The sequence below is a fragment of the Marmota flaviventris genome, chromosome 9 (genome assembly GCF_047511675.1).
Source record: "Marmota flaviventris isolate mMarFla1 chromosome 9, mMarFla1.hap1, whole genome shotgun sequence".
In the NCBI taxonomy this organism is placed as follows: domain Eukaryota; kingdom Metazoa; phylum Chordata; class Mammalia; order Rodentia; family Sciuridae; genus Marmota; species Marmota flaviventris.
The window spans coordinates 60909794-60935650 of NC_092506.1; the positions used below are offsets into that span (position 1 = coordinate 60909794).

A 25857-nucleotide genomic window follows, 5' to 3' on the forward strand; every position below is an offset into this window, starting at 1 on the left:
TCTCAGTATATCCTGATTTCCTTAAGCCTGGAATCTCAAATACCTATGCCTAGTCAGAAAAACCTCTGAAAATCAGTCTTCTTGATAAAACACTGGGATTATACCAGGTCAAAGGGTATTGCTGCATGTTTTTCTCTTAATGTTTGGCAAAGTTTGTACTAAATAGTGATTAAATGAATGAACGAATGAACAAGTGAATGAATGGCCTTGTGGAAAACTTATCAGTAGAAGAAACTAGAGAAGGAAAAGGCTTGGCTTGTGCATATTCATTTGGGAGAGGGAAAAAAGAAGGATGAGATGAGATTGGTAAGGACTCCACAACTGTAGGCTACTGTCATCCTTGGCGCTTGGAGAGATGGGAGGAAGCCTACAGGACTGAGCTCAAGGCTCTGCTTTAGTGGGGTTCCAGGTATATAGAGAAGTCAGGCAGGTAACCCAGCCTGCTGAAGCAGAAGGCAGTGGACTGAGGCACTGTGAATGGGACGCAGGAGAGCCGGAGTGGGGAGTGATCATCCTCTTAATAAAAGCCATGTACAATTAACTTCAGAAGCTCTCACCTGGAGCTGGCAGCAGCCAGTTTCCCATGCTGCATCTTGGCTGGATAATCGCAGCCACTGGTTTCCATCAGTCTTGATTTAATATGGCACCCCTCCTGGCTGTGAGTGCATTTACAGGAAAGGGCTGGGAGGCCGAGGCGAAGCCTAGTTGGGCTTGCTTGGCTCAGAGGTGGGTGGCTGGGCTGTGGGGGAGGGCTTGGGGAGAAGAGGTATGATAGGCATCCTGATAGGTGGGCATCCCTAAGGAGGCAGGTCTGGCAATCAAACTGGCAGTGAGAGGGCAGCTTGGGTGGGGGTGGTGAGTAGGCAGAATAAGACTCCAGGCAAGAATGGGATAGAAAGAGATGGAGAAGAGAAGAAAAGCCAAGTGCAGTTTGCCTCTGATGAAAAGATTAGGCCTACAGAGCCCAACTTACAGACAGAGCCAGATATGCCCCATACTCTTGACTTCCTGGTTCAGACCCTAACTCATGTCACTGTCAGGGTGTCTACTATGCCTTCAAATGGAATGACAGAAAGGACAACAAAAAGGATCAAGGGGTAACATATGAGGACCAAGGGGTGTGGGGGGTTCAACAAAGAAGTCTAGGGGTGGCAGAGTAGATGGGAACATGAGACTGGAGGATCAGAGAGGTGCCCGAGTGACTCCTAAAAGTCTACTGAACGAGCCCACAAAGTATGCATGCCTTTAGAGGAAGGCTAGACACAATGCATGTGTCAGCCCCAACATATGTGGTGACCACCAGGTCAGCATCTTGGATTCCATTTTCCTCTCCTTCTTTTGTTGCTAGAGCAATATTTTTAACATGTCAATGCCACTGTGTCACACCTCTGCAAATAGCTCTGTTGATCCTGAGATAAGACTGGTAGAGACTGAGAGGGGCATGGAGTAGCTAAAGTGAGAAAATGAAAATACGTTCTCAGAGCATCATATCAAGGGCATGTGATACTGATTCATCCCATAACTGTAGATGTTAACCTTGATCACTTGGCTAAGGTGGTGTCTGCCAGGGTTTTCCACTACCTTTTTTTTTTTTCTTTTTAATATTTTTTTTAAATTGTCAACAAACTTTTATTTTATTTATTTATATGTGGTGCTGAGAGAATCAAACCCAGTGCCTCACACATGCCAAGCAAGCGCTCTACCACTGAGCCACAGCCCCAGCTCTTTTACTACCATTTTTCCTATTTGCAGTTAATAAGTATTTTATAGGGAGAGATGGACACTATGTAAATATCCTGCCACTTCTCAAACTTCCATGCACTAGCTCTAGCATCTACTGGTGGGTCTTACCAGATCAGTATTTTGATCCTTACAACTCTATGGTAAAGTTGATAGTGTCATCATCCCCACTGTGGATATTAAGTAAATTCAAGCAAGGTTCCACTGGCAGCAAGCAAGAGAAAAAAGAACACTAACTTTTGCAGGCTGATTCTGGAGCCTGCACTTTACATCTGAGGATGAGAAAAGACCTGTTCCCCACATGCAGGTAGCTCAGAGTCTATTTAGGGAGATGAGATTTAAAACACAAATTTCCTTTTCCTACTTCTAGTCAGGGCTACCTAATGAATTTATTGAAAATAAACACCAGAGGGTGTTCTTGCCAGAAATACATAACCTGAGTTGAATCATAAGGAAACGTTACATAAACTCAAATTCAGGGACATTCTACAAAATAACCAGCCTGTACCTGTTAAAATGTCAAGGTCATGAAAGACAAGGAAAGACTGAGGAAGTATTCCAGATTAAAGAAGACCAGAGAGACCTGATTACTGAATACAATTTGGGATCCGGAATTTTCTTTTCTTTTAAGCAGAATTATTGAAATACTGGTGACATCTGAATAACATCTGTATATTATTTTAATATTAATATTAGAGTCCTAATTTTGATGATCCTACTGAGGTTATGCAAGAAAATGTGGGGTGGGAATGTAGTTCAGTGGCAGAACACATGCCTAGTATGTGAGTTTAATCTCTAGCACTGCAAAAAAAAAGAAAATTGTCTGTGTTCCTTGTTTTTTAGGAAATATATACAAGTATTTAGTGGTAAAGAGCATGATGTGTGTAACTTCTGTTTAAATGATTCAGAAAAAAAATATATTTATGAATATTATTTATGTATATGTGAATAATAAAGCAAGTGTGATAAAAATGTTTAATAGTTGGGGATCTGGGTGAAGAGTTTACAGTAACTATTGTCTACTCCTGAAATTATGCAAAAATAAAATAAAAAATATCAGGATAATGCTTCCCCTTGGAGGATGCCTAGTGACTGACAGTATGAGAGGGTTTCTGAGTGCTTATAATAGTCTATTTCTTGCTCAGGTGTGTGGTTTGTGAGTTAAGCATATATTTATGACGTGAACTTTATACAAATGTTTCCCCCCAAAAAAAGTATTTAAAAAGTTAAAAACAACAACAAAAGAGAAAATAAAAGCCACTTAGCACTGTGTCTGGCCCATAGTAAGCCATAGGGTAGAGCACAGGGCCCTGTACTGAGATGCGCGGCAGGAAACACAGGTGACAGGCTGAGTGAGGCAGGGACATGACCCCCCCCCCCCCATTTTCTCCTGTGTGCCCCACCCCTCCTCCTCCTCTATAGGACTTAGCTCAGCTCTGATGCGAGCACCCAGGTTCTCAGCCTGGAATATGGGCCCAGGGGAGCATCACATCCCCAGCTACCCCTGAAGCAAATGAAAAAATATAGAGACAGGAAATGTGCTTGTGATTCTGTCACTGGGATATGCAAATAAAATATATAGGATAGGCCTATCTGCCTAATATTCCTGCCAATTCATTCTCTGGGTGTGATTAAAATGAGCAATAAATTCCTCGTGAGTCTCGGTGGAGTGAGGATCAGGAGAGAAGATGCGGCTGGCATGCGTGCGTCCCCCTTAGCTGAATATTCATCATGGGATAGCTTCCTATATTTTTGTTTTATCTGCCATCATGTGCACAGAGATATATTTCTACCTCTCTTCCATCTCTTAGTTAAGACATGAAAATGGTCGGGGCGCCAAGTAGTAAACTATCTATTGAAATCATTCAATGTGAGAACCAGGCTACCTCCCCTACAAAGCTTGGCCTGCTCATTCTGCAAGGAGGCGGGTGAGCCACGCTTTCCTGGAACCCCACTCTGGGGGGACCCTTCCTAAGCATCAATCAGTCTGTGGGTATCAGAGTTGAAAGCACTGGTGGCTTCTCACACCTGTGGGTCTTCTCAGGGGGACTAGGGAGGCTTACGCTCAGGGACTGCTGAGAGAACTGAGGAAACCTGCAGTGAGGGGAAAACCATTCAGGGCACGTAAGGTGCAGAGATTCTTGTGTAAGTGACACACATTTTAAGAAGTAGAATGAATTTTTAAAAATGAGGCTTAAGGATAATTTTAAAATGGGAAAATCACTGATACTATTAAGTTAAAAAAAAAGAGGCAAATTTCAAATATAGAATAGGATTGTAACTCAGAGGCTTTCAAGGCTAAGCAGAAAACATAAATGCCTGGCAAGCAATGGCACAACATGGTAGGGAATGTGGCCGCAGAGTCCACACCCCCAACTCTCAGGGTTTTAAATTCACAATTTTGGAAAACTCTAGGTTGGCAAAATAAGGTATGTTTGCCAGCTTGAGACCTCTGATATACAGCAGGCTACCAGCAGGTTTAAACAAAAAGGCCATCTACCTACAGGTATGTGGATATGGCCAGAAAGAGAAAATACAGTACATGAGATCTCTGTGTGAGATCCTAATATGTACTTTTGTAACATCTTGATTTTCTGTAAGTCATCTTCTTTCTTTCTTGCTGCGTTAGTTTTCCCACCTGTGATATAGGGGTAATAAAAGCTACTCTGTGGATTTGTTATAAAATTAGAAAGAGTATATTAGAACATCTGACACAGTGCTTACATATGCTTAATAAATCTACTATTATTATAAATAAAAATACTGATAGTGGTTATGTGTAGGTCATAGGGCTAGAATGCTTTTACTAGAGATTAGGCTCAACTGCCATCTTTTCCAGGAAACCTCCCTTGATCAGTCACATCACTAATGATCAGTGGTGTCACAGTTCACTTGCTTGACTCCCGACAGACTATGGACTCTGGTAGTTGTTTACTTATCCGTTTTCTTCTCATCTAGCCCAGAACTTGGCACATGGATGTCATTCATAAATTCGTACTACATTATTTAATTCTCCTTGTCTTTTCTCTATTTCTAAAACTTCTATAATGAGACATGACGTAAATACTCACAAATTTTCTACAATGAACATAATTTGACTAGAGAGTGGTAAGCGAATGTGGAGGCGGCTGAGCTGGGTAACAGGGAGGTGCAGGAAGGATAGAAGGGGAATTGATAAGATCAGAGCGGCAGTAACTCATGTTTAGACAAAGCCAGGAGAGGAGGCCTCAGTGCCTTCAAGCTGAGTCACTATGTTATAGAAGCAGGGCCTGAACTTACAGAGGGCCAGCTGCTTCTTACTAACTGGCAGAGGGAGACAGAACCCAGGTCTGAAACAGTGTTCCTCCCACAACAGCCTGCCTTAAAGAGGAAGTTTTTGCAGCTTGGTGGAAAAATCTGAGCAGAAAAAATGGGAGGCCAAGTAGATGCTGAGCAACTGGGAGAAAGAAAAACACTGCTGACACACCGAGCTGGGGGGTGGGGTAGTTCACAGGGACAGAAACCTAGGGAGGACAGCAGAACAACCAGAAGGAGATGCACAGGGGACACCTGGACATTCAGCAAGAAGAAAGTATCAAATGCCTGAAGGGATCAAGAACATATAGGTAACAACAGATGAAATGGGCTTCCAGCTGAGAGGTCTTGGAATCCCTGGCTGGCTCTACATGCTCTTCCAGCCTCCAAGCAGCCCCCTCCACTTTGGGTCAGCTTCCTAGGGAGCTCCTCCCAGCAGAGGCATCCTAATCAGCCTGACTCTGGGCTAGCTTTACCACTGAGTGCAACCTATTCTCTTTACCCTGAGCCATTCCTGTGCCTAAATGCTGGCCCACCACCCCCCAGGCCAGATATCCCTGTTGCCTTCAGCTTTTTTTCACGGCACAGCTCCTCTAGCATCTACTAGAACGTGCTGTCTATAATTGCCCTTGCTGCTCCAGAAAGGTCTGACTCACACGGGGGACTACAACTATCATGTATTCACTCCGGACATTAGCCTTGTAATAATGTGGTCAACAACAAGCCACTTCCTTTAAACAGTCAAAATTTAAGCGTCTTTCAGTAACCTGGTTCCCTTCACCTGTGACGGCACCAAGAGGCCAGTTCTCTTGCTTCATATGGCCAGATTAGTAGCTGCCCTAACTCATACGACCTGACAAACTGTGGGTACTCTTGGCCAAGTCCGGTGCTTGTCTCTGGCAGGCAGCCATTGGGTTTAGTCGGAGAGATGAGGAGGGGAGCAGTCTCCACAGCTAAAGGTGTCAGGGACTCTTACCTGTAAGAGGATAATCTACTGACCATGTATTTCCCAATGTCCAGTAGAAGGCAATTAAAATAAAGGAAACTGCCAGATAAATATAATCATTTTTGAGATAAACAGTTGATCTGTGTTTGTATAAGAAAATTGTTGCTATGATTTGGATGAGGTTTGTTCCTTCTAAAACCTATGTTGAAACTCAATTCCCATTGAAGCAGCATTGAGAACCAGGATGTTTGGCCTACATATATCAGGTAATGAAGGATCTGGATTATTCTATTCTTGGATTAATGAATTAATGGGTTATCATTGTAGTGGCTTTGTTATAAACATGAGCTACAGCACGCTTCCTGTGTTTCACCATGTGTTGCCTTCCACCATGCTATGATGCAACAAGAAAGCCCTCACCAGATGCTGACTGGATTCCAGTGGCATATTCTTGAACTTTCCAGCTTACAGAATAGTGAGCCAAATAAACTTGTATTCTTTAAAAATAAAATAAAATAAAATAAAGGTGTCAGGGATTTCCTGAAGGCACTTGGGGAACTGACCTGGCTGTCAAGGCTGCTCCTAAGAGTGGAAAATCTAAACCAAGGGAGGAATGCACTTACTCTCTGGAATTTTACAGCTCTTTCTGGTCCCAAGGACCTCCTTGGGTGGGTTATGAAAAGCTAGTCATTCTTCCAAACTTCTTCCTTTTTCTGGTGGAAATTATTACAAAATAGTTGCTAAGGACACCAGGAAGGCAAATTATATGGTTGATGTTGTTCACCAAGAATTTCCAGCTTTCCCCTTCTAGGCTCATGGCATGATTACTCTTCTAAGCCCCTTGTGATTGGGTACGATCATGGAATTAATTCTGGCCAATGAGCTGTGAGGACAAGTAAAGGGTTCTACATCCAGGCTGAGCATTTAACTACACATTTAAGATACTTTAAAGTATCCTTTCCCTCTAGAAGCAAACAGCAACATTCCAGGGGTGGCTGCTTTGCCATTTGGGATCCCTGGATGCCTATGACGAGGAGAGCTCACCATCTTCCCCCAATAAGAATGGACATGCAGCATAAAGTAAAAATATATCTTTGTTCAGCTGGGTGGTGCATGTCTGTAATCCCAGAGATTTGGGAGGCTGAGGTAGGAGGATGGAGAGGAGTTCAAAGCCAGCCCCAGCAACTTAGCAAGGCCCTGAGCAATTAGTGATACTCTTCTCAAAATAATAATAATAAAAAAATGTTAGCCCAAGGCCATGCAGACAGTGAGTGGTAGAGCTGGGGTCAGAAACCAAGTCTCTTCTGTCTCAGTCTAGTGAGCTGAGTGTTCTGACTCAAGACAGTCTATCTGCCACACTGAATTATGGCAAGACACTTATGTCAATGTGTAGAGAAGAGGTCCTATGATCTGGGAAAAGCACAAGACAAAGAGCTAGAAACCAGGTCTTCCAAGCCCTGTCTGTCACTGAACCTACAACCTGACCTGTGGTCAAGTCTACTAGTTTCAGTTTTGATGCTAACTCACTCTGGGATCAAAGGCAAGCCACATCACATCCTGGGCTCCACTTCCCCAGGCGTAAAACAAGTCAGTTGATTTTAATTTCAGAGATTTAAAACTCACACTCACTGTAGAGCCCTGTCAGAGGCTTCCCCGGGAGGGAGGGGCCTGCTGCATGCGCAGCACTGGGCCATGGCTCCTTCAACCAGAACGCTCAATTTCCCTCTGATTTCTATGTTTATGCTTATGCTCTTTAAGATTTCCCATCACTGGACCTGATGACTTCTCAGGACCATGGCAGTTCTGAGATCTGTGATTCTAGTTCTTGGATTTAGTCCAGTCATTCCTGAGCTACAGCTTTGAGGCTGGGAGAAAGAGAAGACAGTCATATTCTCAGGGAGTTCAAAAATTTGGGTGAGAAGACTGAATTAAGATAGAGAATTTTTTTGGCTCAGATTCTGTACCAGGCTCTGGTGTGTATGTGGATGGGAAGGGTGAGGTACTGGAAAGTGAGATGATGGGAAAGATATGTAAAATGAGGCTGTGAGTATGTGAGGTCTGGAGAACACTCCTCAAGCGCAAGACTTTTTCTGGTTAGTCCTCCCCTCTGAAACAAAGCCGGAAGAACATCACCTCAAAATTTAATTTGAAAGTAGTTAATTCTCAGAAGCCAGAAGTGGACCAGGCCTCTCCCTCTCCCTGGTCAAGGACCTCCCAGGGCAGCTCCTTACTCTTGATATGAAGAGGGGCTGGATTTGCATTTAAACATAATAATCACCTAAAGAAAAGTGGCCTTTGGTGTGGAGCCTGACCTAGTCTACTTAGTGAAAGACTGAATGATGCATGTAGTGCTCACGAGCAGGCCACCTCCTTTCTCTGAGACTTACCTTGGTTTCAGAAGTCCTCAGAAGTTTCATCACCTCCCCTTCTCGAGCATAATCCAAGGGTGTGTGTCCCATTTCATTCCTCTGTAGGGGGTTGGCTCCTGGCAGGAGAAGAAGAGAGTCAGGGGCTCTGTAAGTGATCAGTGGGACCTTAGCCTTTGCTTATAGGTATTTGTGGTCCTGATTTCAGCATGAGGAATGCCCGTAGAAACCTTTGAGATTGTAGAATAATGGCAAAAACATGTCAAGCTGTTCTCGGAGAACTCTCAGTCCTCTCTGTCAGAGGTCAGGGTATCAAGGCTTCTACATGTGCATACACATGCCTTTAGAAACACACTTCCTATACAGAGAGGTTCTACACACTTGCAGATGTGTTGTACGTATACAAATACACCTAGCTGAAAATGCTAGCAAAATATACCAACCAAATACAGATTCACATACCCAACACAGATACATATAAATTCATATATATTCACTAAAATGTCTACATTTTCCAACACATCCTTACACCAATGAACACTCATTCACAATGCTGTATGAAAGGACTTCTTTCTAGAACAGAGAAGATTCCTAGTAGCAACTAAAAGGCCCTCCCTTCTGCTTGCTCTCTGCTCCTCTTTCTCCTTTAACACTCTTTTCTCTGGGCATTTCTTGCCACCAGGGTCACCTGAGCACTTTGGAAGGTTGTGGGCATCACCAGCAACCTGGCTCTGCCACTCTAAAAGCTGGTGAATGTGTGTGTGCCGGCAGGCACTTCCCCAACCATTAGATCCTATGATATGGAGACAAAGAACTCTGAGCATGACAAAAAGAAGAAGTTAGCTGGGGGCCTTGTATCTACGTTCTCTCTAAGTGCCAGCAGCACTTAAGATAAGATGGTTTAAAGGTCTACTGTGAGCAAGGCTTGGCAATTAGGGAGGAAGAGCTCCTTTGACCTTAGGCAGTGTCATAGTCTCCTTCCTGAAGCCCAGGTCTGAGCACCTCACTCCCCTCTTCAAACTCCACCCATTCCGTTCCGTTCCATTTGGCAAACCACAAGGGAACCCAGAAGAATCAGATCGGTCCTTGCCCCCAAAACCCTTCTCTCAAGGCAGGAAGACGGGAGCCTAAGCAAGCTGAGCTTTGTACATAACAGATTTCCAATAAATATTCCTTGAACTTATTTCTTGCTAGAAAAGTGTCTAGAAATAATGAAGGGTTAAGACCCAATCTCTGCCTTAAGGATAGAATGGGTTGTCTGGGATGTGTTCAAGCACAGGGCTTGGCTCAGGGTGGGTTTCCGACCACTGTTGTTGGACAGTGAAAATCAGCCTTTCTAAATCCCAGTCTGTGGAAACATTTATATCATGATATGAACCTCTTCCTACCGAAAGTCTCTGCTTTCTAAAAGACCCTATAAACTTGACAACAACAGTAAATGTTTATTAAGCATTTGCATGTGGCTGTCTGCCTGGGCTGCAGAAGAAAAGGCCAACCTCTACACAGGTGTGGAAGGAGACAGGGGAAGAGACAGAGCAGGAGGTACAATCTAGGCAAAGGAAACTTTTATTATCAATAAGAAAAAATAGTATTTTCATACATGATCCTATTTTCTATCAGGAATATAATACAAAATATTACTTGTGTTGATGTAATTCACATGCCATAAACTTAACCTTTAAAAATACACAATTGAGAGCCAGTCATGGTGGTGCAAGCCTGTAATCCCAGCAACATGGAAGGCTGAGGTGGGAGGATTGCAAGTTTGAGGCCAGCAACTTAGTGAGACCCTGTCTCAAAATAAAGAGAAGGTGGTACCCAGTACTGCCCAAAGGCCCCAAACAACATCAAAAACCAAACAAAAAACAACACAACTCAGTGGTGTTAAATACTCACAAGGTTGCACAATGATCATCACTATCTAATTCCAGAACATTTTCATGATCCTAAAAAGAAACCCCATACTCATGACCAGACACACCCCATTCCCTCTAGCTCTGACAATTGATGGTTTACTTTCTCTATAGATTTGCCATATTTTACACAAATGGGAGTGCTTAATATGTGTTTGTTTGTGTGTGTCTGGCTTCTTTCTCTTAGCGTGTTTTTGAAATTCTTCATGTTATAGTATGGCTGAACAATATTCCATTTTATTAATAAATTACACTTTATTTATCTACTGACTGAAGGACATTTGGACTACTACTTTTCCTTTTTGTCTGTTATGAAGTTTATATAGAATACAAGTCTTTGTGTTTTTTTTTTTGAGATGGGGGGGTGTCTTACTGTGTTGTCCAGATTTGCCTAGAACTCCAGGGCTCAAGCAATTCTACCACCTTAGCCTCCTGAGTAGCTGGGACTACAGGTGTGTACCACCACTCCTGCCTCTGGATATAAGTTTTCATGTCTCCTAAGTAGATACCTAGGAGTGGTGATAACAGCCGCACTGGTATTTACCAAGTACTCACTATGTGCCAATGTGCCAGGCACTGTACTCTGCACTTTATTTACATTTTATCATTTCATCCTCACAGCCACCTTGAGAGACCTAACCTACAGACATTGACAGTGATCCAGAGAAGTGAAATGACTAGCCCAAGGACACAAAGCTAGCTTTATTTGTTTGAAGCAGGAGTCCAACCCATCTTCAGATTTTCCTAACTACATGCTTTCACCAGGGAGGCTGTGACACACCCCTGCTGAAAAATCCTTCAACGGTCTTTGACTGCCTATGGGATGAAGCACAGCCTCCTCAGAGAGGAGTGGTCTTACTAACCAATGAATAATTCTTCACAAGCTCCATTGAGACTTCATGCTTTCTTTCAGATTTGCCAGCACTATCTGCGAGGCTCTGTATGTGGGATGACGTAGGACTAGCAGGGACAAACAACAGTCTATATATCTCCACTGCTCTGCAGCAACTGATATCTTTAATAGACCTTTGAGGTCTATAAAACCACTTTTCAGGTCTTCTCCGCACACCTGTGGCCAGGCCTCTTGCCTCTTTTGAAGGCTTTTCTTCCTGTCTTTAGAACTATGTCTACCTCAAGTTTGAGCCCAGCACAACTTCAGCTCAGATTAGCACACAATAGTAACACAGGCCAAGGGTTGATGGTGTGCTAAAGGAGGGACAGACAGGGACAGACAACACCGTCAGGGCTCAGGGAGGAACACAGTGCTCAGGGACTTGCTTGCCTGGCATGGCTTTCCCAGTCCATCTCTATACCTTGGGCACCAAGGGAAGAGGGCTAGTGTGAGGCAGCATCTTCCCCTCCCCACAAAGCTCCTGCAGCACAGGTGGGGCAGAGGGAGCCCCAATTAAGTGATGAAAAGGCCTCTTCTTTCTCTGGCAGCCTCAAGAAAAGCTCTGTCAACTAGATATGGGCTATGTGGAGGGGGATCAGGGATAGACCTCTAGAAGAAAAAGAAATTAGAGAAGGGAGAAAGAAAATAGAGAAGGGAAGAAAAACATGCAGGAAGACAGGGGAAAAAAAGGAGAGGAAGAAATGGGAGAGGGAAGGGGAGGGGGAGAGGAGAGAAGGTGAGAGAAGACAATAGTGAGAGAAAGAACAGAGGGTGAGATTAGCTGCTCCAAACAAGTGCTGTCAGTGATCTATATTTGCTTACAGAATGAAAAATGTGTGCCATAAACATTGGCCACTGAGTAATTTCTAGTAGGAGTCATGTCACTTCTCATAAAGGATGGGAAGGGGACAGGTAGGACATCTCTGCACCTGGGCCAGCCAGCACAGGGGCTCCTTTTAAAGCAGTGTTGGGACTGTCCCTTGCCCAGGAGGCTCTCAGGTCAGGCCACTCATTGGGGGATGCCAGCCAGGCTCCCCAAGGTTCTGGAGCCTGAGGGCAGCAGGTCTTCCCCACTTTAGGAAGGCTGCAGCAGGGGCACCATGGATAATGTCCACCTAATATTACTCCCCCATCCCCACGCCCTCGCTGACTTGACTAATTGCTGTAATAATTGATAGAACCTGACTTCTACCACTGATCGATTTCACCCCCACGACCACCGGCCACAAACCATTACATTACAATAAATAACCATGTTGGGTCTCACCCGCTTGCCCTCTCCGGGGGCATCAGGATGGCCCGTGCCCTGGCCTGACCTCCCGTTGCCTCCCACCCAGGGCCCCTTCGGGCCAAGCAGCTGGTCTAGAGGGCCAGGCCTCTGGGAGCAAGTGAGAGGGCTGGACGGAGGTGGGGAGTGCTAATCGCAGGCCATCCGTCACCTCCCACTGGCTGTCTGAGGCTGGGGCAAACACCTGGAGCACCCCAGGCAGTGTGGTGCAGGACCCTCCCCTCCTCTCCTGCTCCAGATTAGTGTGTCCCAGCTTATAATATCTGATAAATAGCAGACTGGCTTTCTGGCAGCACTGCTGCGGCTGCGCCTGCCTGCTACAGCTGTGGAAGGTCACTCATTGGGGAAATATGTTTCTGTCAGTGGTATTGAAAAAAGTTTAGTGGAGTGACAGGCCTCAATTTTTCAAATTTTATTAACTCCATCCTCTTAACCATTTGTCTTGAATTCCTTCAGATTCTGGGAGATCTGTCAATAGGACTTGGGTCAGGAAAAGTAGGATGTGGGGGGGTGGATGGTCACGGGGCTGGTGCTGGTTGGTGCCATGTAGCTGGTGGGGGCCTCATCACTCAGGGTAAGTAAGACAGTGGAAATAGTGTTGTTGGGAGAGAAGGCCTGGCCCACTGGGGCCTAGGGAGCCCACTGTTCTTCTCTGGTGCAGGCCTGCCTTTGATTTGACAAAATTAGAGATGCTCTATGTGGAAAAAGTCCTTAATGGTGAGCTCTCAACTCCCTAGGAAGATACTCCCTTCTGCTACATCTGAAACAGGTCACCTGGCTCCCCTGAATGTCCCCAGTACCCAGCTCTAAGCTCATGGCCCTCCAAGGGGTTTATCAATTTAAAGAGTGCAGATCCTTATTATGTGAGCTATCTGTCACCCCTCTCCTACCTTTGTCTTTTGCAAACCCTTGATCATCTTTTGAGACTCAGTTGGACTTCTCTGGGAAGCCTCTGTGCTGCACCCCCCCTCACCCCAGGTGGGGTCTACCTCTTATGCTGCTAGAGGTGCTCCTGCTTCTGTCTTACTGCATCAATCCCTCTGCATTAAAATCTGTCACATTCAAGACTGAGCACCTTTAGAAGTCAGGGACTATGCCTGATACACTGCCACCCTCCTGCTACGCAGCTCAAATGCTCAGAAATATGTGCCAGATAAATGAACTATGCTCTCTCTAGGTGCTATCTTCTTAGGCCATACTGAACATGGTGTTCTCGCTGCCCTAGAAGAGCCTTTCTGAGAGTAAGTGCATGACCACAGCCCTTATTTCTGAAGGTGAAGCCTCTAGCCTCTTTGTTGGTCCCAGATGCCTCCCTGCCTGGGTGGACAATAGGTCAGCTCAGGCCTAATACCCTCTGTGCACTATAGTGGGAAGTGGGGAAGGACAATTTGGAGAGAGAGGCCGACTTACTCTTCCTGTGAGGGTGTTAAAATTGGGGTGGGGGTGGCTTCAGATCTCTGTGCTGCTGGGACAAGCTTACAAGCTGGATGAGGTAGGAGATGGCTTGTCACTCACTCCCCTTCCTTGACACTATCCTGTTTAGCCCATGTAACCTCTGTGAATGTCAGAGAAGGTAATTAAGAGGATTTAAAAATCAACAGCATATGTGCTATACAAATGTGTTAGGCCATTATTATCAATAATATTGGCATACTTGCCCCTCCCCCCCAGTTCTGTGAGCCATACTGCCGTGCTAGCGATCCATTCTAACACAACTGCCATTTCCATAACTTGCCCCTTCCCTCTGACAGAGCACTGGGCTGGGGAGCCATCAGGATGAGGGATAACACCCACTGGCTGTGTGATCCAAGGCACTTGCTTTACTTTTCTGGTGGCAATGAATGCTGTTCTGCTTACCTCTAGGGGTTCTGTGAGGACAGAGTAAGATAAAAAGTTTGAAAATAATTAAATACATGATTGAACAGGGTGCAGTGTTCTCTGTAGGAGTGCTCACACCACTCTCTTTTCCACTTTTACTTCCAGCTCCTTTACCACCTTTATTCGGATTTTCATTATTTTAGCAGTTGGTTCACTCTCTCCAATTAGAAATTTTTGCTAAATATTAGAGAAATCAGCACATACCTGTAATTCTACCTATGTGGAAGTCTGAGGCAGGAGGATTCCAAGTTTGAGGCCAGCCTCAGGAACTTAGTAAGACTCTCTCTCAAAATAAAAAGAAGGTGGAGGGCATGGGTGGGAAGCTAGGGATATAGCTCACTGGTAGAGTGTCCCTGGGTTTAATCCCCAGTATTGGAAAATACAGACTATTAGAGAAATCATTTCCATGACCAGAGGTGTCAATGAAGATCAATTTATTCTTTTTGCTGGTGAGCTCCCCACCAAAGAAGTATTCAGAGACATGTTGTCTCCACCCTTATCCCCAGACTGTCCGGGTCACTCCTCACATTTGAAGTCCCAACCTTTGTATCCCTGATTACCTAGATCCTACTCATTGTTCAAAGCTTGGTGACCAGTGCTCCCCTTTCTGGGCTCCTGCTGTCCTTCCTGCTCACTTTACTCCCTTTCCTGGCCCTTGGCCTAGGGTCCTGGCCTGTCAGGTTTCAGTTTAATCTACATAGCTACTCTCTGTAGCTCCTGAAGGCCGAAGGTGAGAGAAGAGACTTGCTCAGCATATCACAGGCAACAAGCAGAAGTCCCCTCATAACTTATCTTGAGCTCTTCCCCAAAACCACACTACAGAGCACTACTCAACTTACACATGCAGATATATGCACCTGCAGATACACCTCCCCACATAATGCTTCACTGGGCACTTATTATATGCCATAGTCTCTAAATACATCCATGGATTTAATTCCTAACAATTTAATGAAGAAAGCAGGAGAGATGTTTTTTTTTTTTTCTTTCTATTTTCAAGATGACTTAAAGAAAAGTAAGAGAAAGGAGACAGACTAACATCTGTTGGGTATAAGACCTTTATGTACAGTGTCTGAATAATTAATCATACAAAGATTTTGAGAAAACAGAGGCTCAGAGACCTGAAAGAGTTTGCTCATGGTCATACAATGGATAAATAAGGAAAGATAGGATTTAAAGCAGGAACTTATATTATCCTCTCTTTTGAAATTTTATATAATAAAGAATTTTTTTTAAAAAAGAAACCAAATCTGCCTTTCCACTATAAAGTGCAATATCAAAGGCTTAATGACTCAAAAAGAGAGAAAAACCTTTCCTCCTTCCAGTATGTTCAGGTGCTCTCAGGTCAACAGAGAGGAGTTTCTTGAGGTAGGCTGGGCATAGAAAGCTTTGTAGAAAGGGCACAAAATGGGGCTCCTCTTCTTCCCACTCAAGCTTCCCCATGGTGAATGGTGACCCACATTAATTAATCTCCTAGGAGGTTGTCTAGAAGTGCTAACTCCCATGGACATGGTCAGATAGGATCCCTTGCCTCCACGAAGGCAGATGAATAAAGCTTAGGGAAGAGAGAGCTACTGCGCCAGGGCTACATTCAGCCATTTCACTAAAAACCCTCTGCACAGTTACTATAGGTCAGGGGTCAGGGGCTAGGGACTCAGTGGAAGCAGACTAGTCTTGTCCTCTGTCAGAATCCAGACAGGACAGAAACAATACAATATCGTCTGGTAAGTGTCAGGGGATGAGGAGGTAGAGATGATCGCTTCCCTCCACAAGACAGGTGAGCCATACACTGTCAGTGGGGAGATGGGAAGCACCAGCTGGGAAGACCAGATCATGTATATATACTAAGCACTTGGGGGAAAAAAAAAAAAAGACTGGAAAAGTGGAAAAACCTGGGGAAGGGAAGGTTGAAGTCCAAGAGCACGAAAACTGGGAATGGGAGAGTGAAAGCTAGAATCAGGCCTTCCAGGCATTCCCAGCTGCCCCCCCCCCCCCAAGCTCCCCTCACCCTTCAGTCCACTCCCCCAGCACTGACTAGAAGGACCAACTACATGGGGCTGCCACTGTCCTCTTCAGTGGGACCAAAACCCTTTTTACTTACTACTCAGACCTTACATTCTGTGAGTTTAGCCTCAACTTTTCCAGAACACTCTAGCCTAGGGGTCCCCTCCTCCTCTTTTCATGCAGATTGTCTTGTCTCCAGAATCAGATATATTAAGATGCTTTGTAAAAGCCTAGGAAGGGATTTGGGGTGATGAAAGCTAGGCATCAGGATGGGTCCACAGAAACCATGCCAGACTAACCACCATTTTTTTCTTTATCAGGATTACCTGTTTAGTTAGGGCAAAAGTGGACTTTGGCAGACTTTTGAAGGGATGTCTCAGAACAATCCCAGGGTTGCAATGAAGAAATGTGGGTTTGATGCTAGTAGTATGTGGAATGTCATTAAGTGATTGATGTACTAACTGGGTGGGGCACTGATGGATCATAGGTGACTTGGCGGGAAGTTTCTAGTGGCAGCAAATGGCTGTGGTCCTATTCAGCATGTTTATTTCTGACATGGATGGTCCATGCATCAAACCTGCAGATGTAATTAGGATGAGCAGGGCACCAAACACACCTGACACTAAGAGCCAAAACAAATGATATGAAAATTAACGGAGATAAATGGGAAGTCATGTATTTTGGAAGAGAGACAAACTGGAAATTGTTCTGGGAAATGTAATTAAGATAGGAAAGGGTTTAGAAGCCATGTGAGAAAAATGGTTTAAGGAACTAGTGGTTTAGGCTGTAGAAAAAACTGCTCTGGGGAACGTGCCTGCCATTTTCAGGTTTGAAAGGCCATCATGTAGAATTGGCATTAGACTCATTCTCTATGAACCCAAGGTTAATAATAAGACTTAGAAGCAGATTGCAGCTGACTTTCTAAACATCAGAACATCCAAAGATAGAATATGGGCAGCTCCAGGAACAAGTGGGTTCCCCATCACTGAAGTGTTCAAGCACCAAATGGATGGCCCCTCAGTAAGTTTACTTGTTACACTTTGTGTAGCTATTTTTTTTTTCAAGATTAACTGTTAGTATCTATTTACTTACCCATTCAATTCAAAGTTACATTTTGAGAGTCTCATCTACATATTTGGCATCACACTAGACACTAAAGATACAAAGGGGCTACAAAGACACTGTTTCTGCTCTTAGGGAGTGCCTGGTCCCCTAGTGGGGAGATGGACATGTTTATTTCAACAGTACAATGTGCCCTGAGTGTAGGCCTCAGCACCAGGAAGATGCCTGCAGTTTAGATTAAGTCCAAGGGTTCCTGTGAAAATTCACACACACATGTATTTGGTTCCTAAAGGCCAAAAATAGATCAATCAAGGTCAAGTCACTTAAACAAACTATACTGGCTGTGAGAATAGAAATGCACAATGAAACAGAATTTGAGAATTTTTGCACATGATATTTTGTTCTTACAGCCTGACTTTTGGTCTTCAGCTGGGACTTGTTTATGTACCTACAGATTGTCTTACAAGTGGCTGTGGTGTCAGGGTGAAGTGATTTAGCCAGCAGGGCTACCCAACTCTCCATTTCTTACCCACCCTATGGGGACTGCTTCAGCACAGACATAAACATGCTCCTGCCGTTACCTTATTGCACTCGTCACATGGGGAGGCTAGAAGGCTTGATTCAGGGATATGATTGGATTTTAAATCCCAGTCTCACAGGATTTTAATTACTGGTCTGGGGCAGCAGGGATAGGCGCTGGCTGCCTTTGGATGGAGGAGGTCGATACACCAGTCCACAACATATTGAGCCACAATGCCTGCAGACTCTATTGCTCTATTTAATCATCTTTTGCAAAATTTACAGTGGAACAGGAGAGATCAATACGGAATTTATCACATTCTCTTGTAAATATGAGCCAGGAAAGAGTTCCAGGCAGTTTGTTACTGAGTGGGAGGGAACATGTCTGTGTACAGCTGGGCATTAGGAGATGAGACAAAATCCATACTTCTTGGCATAAGCTACAGATGCTCAGCCAGGCCGTCTTGAGTCTGAAGGCAAGTTCAATGGGAATAACACTTATTCATTCACTCAACCAATCAACCAACCAACCAACCAACATTCCAAAGCACCTACATTATGCCAGATCCTGTGGAGGCTCTGGAGACATAGACTGGAATTCTGTTCATGAGATCACAATCATAAATATAGTGCAATGGCTCGTCCACTTACTAGGAGTGGACCCTGTGCAAGTTACTTAACAGCCTGGTGACCATGTTATGCATATGGAAAATGTAGGTAATAAGGGTCCCTATCTTGGGGAATCTGGGAGGTGGGAAGATCAGCAAGAAGGCTGGAGATTAGTCCAGGTGAGCAATGAAGCCTGAACCAAGGTAGTGGGGACAGAGGAGGGCATGTACTTGAGAGGCAATTCTTAGGGCTTGGTAGAAAGTGAGCAAGAAGTCTTCAGATTTACTGGTAATACATTCGTAAGACTGGTAGAACAACAACAACAAGACTGGTAGATGCCGTTCACTAAACATATGGGAACACAGAGGCAAGTGTACGGAGGGCTGTGTTAGATACACTAGATACAAGATGTTTACAGACTCAGCAACGTGGAGGGCTGAGGCAGGAGCATTGAAAATTTGAGGTCAACCTAAGCAATTTAGCGAGGACTTAAGCAATGTAGTGAGATCCCATCTCAACATTAAAAATAAAGGGCTGGGGATGTAGCTTAGTGGTAAAGTATCTCTGGGTTCAATCCCCAGTACCCCTTCCCTCCAAAAAAAAAAAAAAAAATGTTCACAGAATATTAAACATCATTAAAGATTTGAAAATGCTTTGTTATAATGTTTGTTATAAGGAGAATACATAGGCCATTGTGGTTAGAAAAGACATGGTATAAAAGCCATGGGATGAATGTTCAAGCATAGGTCACCATACAGAGTTGGGCAAGGAAAAGGGCAACAGCAAAATCTCCTGCCCAGGACTTCTGCTCAATACACACCTATGGTGGGGTTTTCCAAATGGCAGATAATCCTCAATATAGTGTGTGACACAAGTATATTAAGAGCAAGAATCCTCAGCTCATTTTTCTTTCTGGCAAGTTTCCTGGAAGTCATGGGCTTTCAGGAGAGCAGCCCATTTCTCCTTCTGTCCGCAATCCAGCACAGACTACCTCCAAGGTGGCAGAGTGCCCTGTGACCAAGAAGCAGCTGGGGGGCAACTGTCAGTGGGAAGGAAAGGCTCTGGATAAAGCAGAGTTTAAAGTGGACTATAAGAGCCTAGGTCCCTGCAGCCTCCCTTCCCCCTCCTGCAAGTGACAGCTGAGACCAAGGCAGCGGAGCCTGGGGTCTGGGCTGAATTTAGCAGTCATAATTATACTGCTGATGTCTGGGGCAAAGACAGAGTCTCTGCAGAAGGAAGCAGCTTTTGTCCATGCACTAAAAACACATCATCTTCAAACATGCTAATCGTATGTCTGCTTCCATCTAACAACATTGAAGGGAGGCTGAGGAAAGGGCACACAATGCCCACACATCTGGCTAATTCAGTTATAAGGCCAATCAATCTTGATGGGTTGTCTATAAAACACCAGCCACCCCAAAGGACTGAGCTGACCAGATGTTTAAGTGTCTGCTGACCAATCCCAGCATAATACCCATAGTAGGGAAGAGGGGGTAACAGGAGATGGCTTATGCTTCTGCTCACGTCTGTTCACAAAGCTAAGTCCAGCCTGCTGCTTGGAGGAGTGGCAGCACACCAAGACAGTGGCTGAGCCAGGCTACGAGAACACACAGACTTCCACTCTGAACTTCAAGAAGATGAGAAACCTTGTTTAGAGTTGGCTTTGAGAACACGTGGAGAAACAGAACCCAGTGAGATATTTTTGCTAACTGCACTTCCCATATGGAGAGAATCAAAAGTGTGGAGGGAACATCTTTGAAATGTCATCATATATTACAGACTATGGTTCTGGGCACAGGAAGTGTTTACCTGCTGATGTCTACTTTCAGCCCTCCATTAAGGCTGAAGGAATTACTCATCTCAAGCAATGCTTGTTTTAAAAACAGAAGCTCTGTCAACAAGAACTCTTTCAGTTTATGCTCCTTTCTTAATGCTCAACCACAGTTACCAATCACCAGGCAACCATCACCAAAAAATAAAAAGTGGAAGGGTGGTAGGGAAATGAGCAAGGAGAGGATGACGAAGAGACCACAAACACAGAGGGGACCATTTTGACCCACGATTCCTTGCTGGTACTAGGGATCCAATTTATCTCAAGAGTGCTTTTCCTTAATTAATTCTAAAGATTTTTTACCAGCTTTTGTCCCAGAGTTGGAGACAAACCAACTGACAAACCAGATGGATAGATTTGGGTAAAGGAAACTTCCAACATTTCAGCAAGTGGTGTGAAAGAACCACAAATTAAAAACGGGATCTTCTTGGGCATGGCAGCATATGCCTGTGACCCCAGAGGCTAGGGAGGCAGAATCAGGAGGACTGCAAGTTCAAAGCCAGCCTCAGCAACTTAGTGACAGCCTGTCTCAAAATAAAAAATAAAAAAAGGGTTAGGTCCAGTCCCTGGTACACACACAAAAAAAGTGTTTGTGTGTGTGTGTGTGTGTGTGTGTGTGTCTTTGTTGTTATACCCTGTGCCTAGGAGAGTGCCGGGAACTCAGTAGGAGTTTGATAAATATTTGCTGACTGAATAATTGTGCCCCAGTTACAACATACCAAGGCTGTGATCTTCACTTCTATGTGCTGGGAGTGGCCTCCTGAAGTTGCTGGCAATGCTGCTGCACAATATCACTGCAGAGATAGAGTCTTCTCTCTGCCTGTGTGAACACGGATGGAGTTGTGGTGGGAGGCAGGCTTATGGGCCTTATTACCACATCCAACAACCTCTTCCATCCTCCTCAGGTGCAGCAATCAATGCCAATGGCCAATCTGGCCTCTTTCTTATTTTTTTTTTCACCTTAATTTCCATAAAACACAACTTGCAGGACTGTTTCCTTTGAATTTTTCTATTCATTCTTTTGTCTCAATTATGGGTGTCATCCAAGGCCCAGTCCAGGGCCCTATCTTCTTCTCTCATTATACATTCTCCTTTAAATAACAGTTCCAATATACACGGTTTAAATCACCTCAGCAATTATCAATCCTAGCTATATGTTATAATTACATGGGAAGTGGCAAAACTATATCAAGTCAAAGTAGGAGAAAATATTTGCAATGAACACCACAGATAAAGGGTTAATATCATGGGATTTTTTCTGCCAAGGTTATGAACTGGGAGAGATGAGGGAAGAGTATTATACAGCTTGGTTACCGAGGGATGGAGTTGAACACAGTGAGGCACTTATTTAACAGGAGTTCCAAAAGTTCCTTCACTGCCTAACATTCACAGACTGCACTGCCCATGTTATAGAAGATGTTACTTCCCAGTGGTTTATGGGAGTACCTGTAAGCTAGGAAAAAGATGTGTGTATACAGGGTAAGCTGTCACTCTTCATTTTCATCTTGACTGCTGAATGTAAATAAAGCTACAACCCTCCTTTCTCTTAAAAAAAAGGGTTAATATCCTTTATATACAAAGAATTTTAGAAATCAAGAGAAAAACAAAGACCAAAAGTCCTGCAGAAAAATGAGCAAGATGCCAGGTGCAGTGACACATGCCTGTAATCCCAGTGGCTAGCCTCAACAAATAAGGGAGGCCCTAATCTACTCAGTGAGACTCTGTCTCAAAATAAAAAGGGCTGGGGACATAGCTCAGTGGTTAAGCACACCCCTGGATTCAATCCGTTGGTACCCCCCCCCAAAAAAAAATAAAATTGCAAGACATGAATAAATGGCTCATAGAAGGAGATATAAAATGGTCCCTAAACATATAAAATGATATTCAGCTTTACTTGTTATAAAAGAATAAAACTAAAACTACAAACGGGATACTATTTCTCATTCACTAGAATGGCAGCAATTCAAAAGCTTCACCATATACTGTTGGAGAAACTGTGAAGAGACAGAGGTACCCTCAGGCAGTGCTAATGTACAATGGTACAACTTCTTTTATTTATTTATTTAAATTTGTTTCACATGACAGCAGAATGCATTTCAATTCATAGTACATATATAGAGCACAATTTTTCATGTTTCTGGTAGAGTCATACCATTCGTGGCTTCATACATGAACTTAGGGTAATGATGTTCATCTCATTCCACCATCTCTTTTACCCTGGTTCCCCCTCCCTTTCCTTCTCTCTCCTTTGCTGTTATCTAAAGTTCCTCCATTCCTCCCATGCTCCCCACCCATCCCCATTATGGATCAGCATCTACATATCAGAGAAAACATCTGGCATTTGGCTTTTTGGGATTGGTTTACTTCACTTAACATAATATTCTCCAACTCCATTCATTTACCTGCAAATGCCATGATTTTATTCTCTTTTAATGCTGAGTAATATTCCATAGTGTATATGTATCACATTTTCTTTATCCATTCATCTACTGAAGGGCATCTAGGTTGGTTCCACAGTTTAGCTATTGTGAATTTTGCTGCTATAAACATTGATATGACTATGTCCCTGTAGTATGCTGCTTTTAAGTCCTTTGGGTATAGACCGAGGAGAGGGATAGCTGGGTCAAATGGTGGTTCCATTCCCAGTTTTCCAAGGACTTTCTATATGCTTTCCATACTGGCTGCACCAATTTGCAGTCTCACCAGCAATGTATGAGTGTGCTTTTTCCCCACATCCTCACCAACACTTATTGTTGTTTGTATTCTTAATAGCTGCCATTCTGACTGGAGTGAGATGAAATCTTAGTTTTGATTTGCATTTCTCTAATTGCTAGAGATGTTGAGCTTTTTCTCATATATTTATTGACTGATTGTATATCCTCTTTTGAGAAGTATCTGTTCAGTTCCTTCACCAATTTATTGATTGGGTTATTTGTTTTTTTGTTGTTAAGAAAAATGGTACAACTTCTAAGAAGGAGAAATTTGCTATAGATAACCAAAGAACATGTGCATTCATCCTCTCATCCAGTAATACCACTTCTAAGACTTCACTATAAAGACCTACCTCCAAAAATCCAAAAATGTTCATGCAAAGAAGTTATTCATTGTAGCATTATTTGTAATTGTAGAATATTAAAAACCTCAATGCTCAAACAAAGGTCAGGAATGAAGTACTAGGCAGCTATAAAAAGGAGGAGGGAAAAAAAGAGGAGGAAGAAGAGCTCTGTGAACCAATATGAAATGATTTCCAGGAAGTATTGATCAGTAAAAAAATTGACTATAGAAGAACACAATTCATAATATTATGTTATTTTTTTTTCTGTAGGAAGATCAAATAAGAAAACATACAGATATTTTATATGACAGAACAAAAGAAGGATAAACCAGAAAACAATAACACTTTTTTTTTTTTTTTTTCAGGGCTGGGGCTTGAATCCAGGGCCTTGTATTTCAGTCTCTAAGCAAGTGTTCTATCATTGAGCTACATCTCCACCCCTTTTATTTTGTCTTTTTATTCTCACTAAGTTGCTGAGGCTAGCCTTGAACTTGTGATCTTCCTGCCTCAGGCTCGAGAGCTGCTGGGATTACAGGCGTGCACCACCACACCCAGCCTAATCAGCTGACTTTGAAATGGGAAGGGTACCCTAGGTTATCCAATGTAACCACGAGGTCCTTCGAAGTGAAAGAGAAAGGTGGAAGAGTCTGTTAGAGTGATGAAATGAATAAATACTTGACTGACCACTGATGGCTTCAAAGGTAAATGGGCTACATGGAATGCAGGCAGGCTTTAGAAGTCTAACAAGGCAAGAAAACTGTCTCCTAGAGTCTCCAAAAATGAAGGCAGCTCTGTCAACACCTTTTTTTTTTTTTGGCTGTAGATGAACACAATATCTTTATTTTGTTTATTTATTTTTTTAATGTGGTGCTGAGGATCGAACCCAGTGCCTCACACATGACAGGCAAGTGCTCTACCACTAAGCCACAACCCCCGTCCCTCAACACCTTGATTTTAACCAGTGAGACTCATTTCAGACTTCTTATTTCTGAATTGTGTGATAATAAATTTATGTTATTTTAAGCTGCTGGTGATAACTTGTTTTAGCAACAAGTTATATTATCATCAAGTCAGGATACATAAGAAAAGTTACAGTGCTTGCCTCTGAGGAGGAGGACCAGGGACATGGAAGGGGGACTTCCTTTCCACTAAATATCCTCTGGCATTCCTTGAAACTATTATCTGTGTATTTTTTGGGGGGGCAGGGTATCAGAGATTGAGCTCAGGGGCACTCAACCACTGAGCCACATCCCCAGCCCTTTTTTGAATTTTATTTTAGAGACAGGGTCTCACTGAGTTGCTTAGTGCCTCATCATTGCTGAGGCTGGCTTCAAACTCGTGATCCTCCTGTCTTAGCCTTCTGAGCCGCTGGGATTACAGGCGTGCACCACTGAGCCCGGCTTATCTTGTGTATTTTTAAAAGGAAAATTTACCATGGTCCTTAAACAAACACACAAACAATAGATAACCACTTTAGGAACTCTCTACTGATTACAAGATTAAATCATCTGTCTTATACCCAAGTCTCCTTGCCCCATAACCCAGCAGGTGGCCAGTTTTCTTCACATCTCTAAATAACACGCAAGGGTAAGGTTCATTTCTGTTGCTGCTTCACTGAAAAGTTTCCCTCTTTCCTTTTGCTAGTTTGAATTCTACCTGTCCATCCGGGTCTGACTGCAGTCCCACACATTCCACGAAGCCTTCTACAATGCCAACACTGATCTTTCCCTTCCTCATTACCCATTACACTTTTTTTTTTTTTTTCCTGGCTCTTACTCTTTGTTTAGTTTAGGGTCCTGTTATCTTCTGTCCTGTGCTGTCCTCAGTGTGCCTTGTGTAAGGGCACTTTCACCAAACTATCACTCAAGGGTGCGGTCTAAAGGAAGAGCCTGTTATCTTTTTCTTTTCTATTCACTATAATGCCTAGTGCCATTTATGAATTAATTTATTCAACAAATATGTACTGAGCTCCTATCACATGCAATGGACAGTACAAGGTGCTAGGAATATAAGCATTACAGATCCATACTCTGCCTCTTGAGAACTCACTACATCGTGAAATAGAGATACATAAATCAAATAACTATAGAACTACATGCTGTGGTAAGGTTGAAAAGAATTCATATGGGATGTTTTGAGAGCAGATATTAGTGGAAACTAGAATAGGGATGATGGTGGCCAGATAAAGAAAAATTATAACTGATAAATAAATATGAGTTTTTAGATTGGCAATTAGATAAATTAGAGGGCAAAAATCAACTCAGAATCACAAAGTATACAAATGGGAGTTTTGAGACTGCAGTCCAACTTTCTTATTTTACAAACGGGGAAACTGAGACTCAGTGAGTGGGAAGAATTTACTCAAGGTTGCACAGTAGTGCCAGAATGATGTGCCTGACCCTGATATCCAGTCAGCATTTCCTATCACACAGGGCTCCATTACTTCAAAGGGAGTCCCTG

At 43.5% G+C, this 25857-nt stretch overlaps 1 protein-coding gene across 1 annotated transcript in view; it reads right to left on the reverse strand.

Moving 5' to 3' along the window:
• Clpb (ClpB family mitochondrial disaggregase) overlaps window positions 1-25857 on the reverse strand; it is a 139733-nt gene that overhangs the window by 25720 nt on the left and 88156 nt on the right. Inside the window, exon 6 of the mRNA XM_027942617.2 lies at window positions 8368-8465. Coding sequence (XP_027798418.2) covers window positions 8368-8465 — 98 coding nt within the window. The remainder of the gene's footprint in view (window positions 1-8367; window positions 8466-25857) is intronic.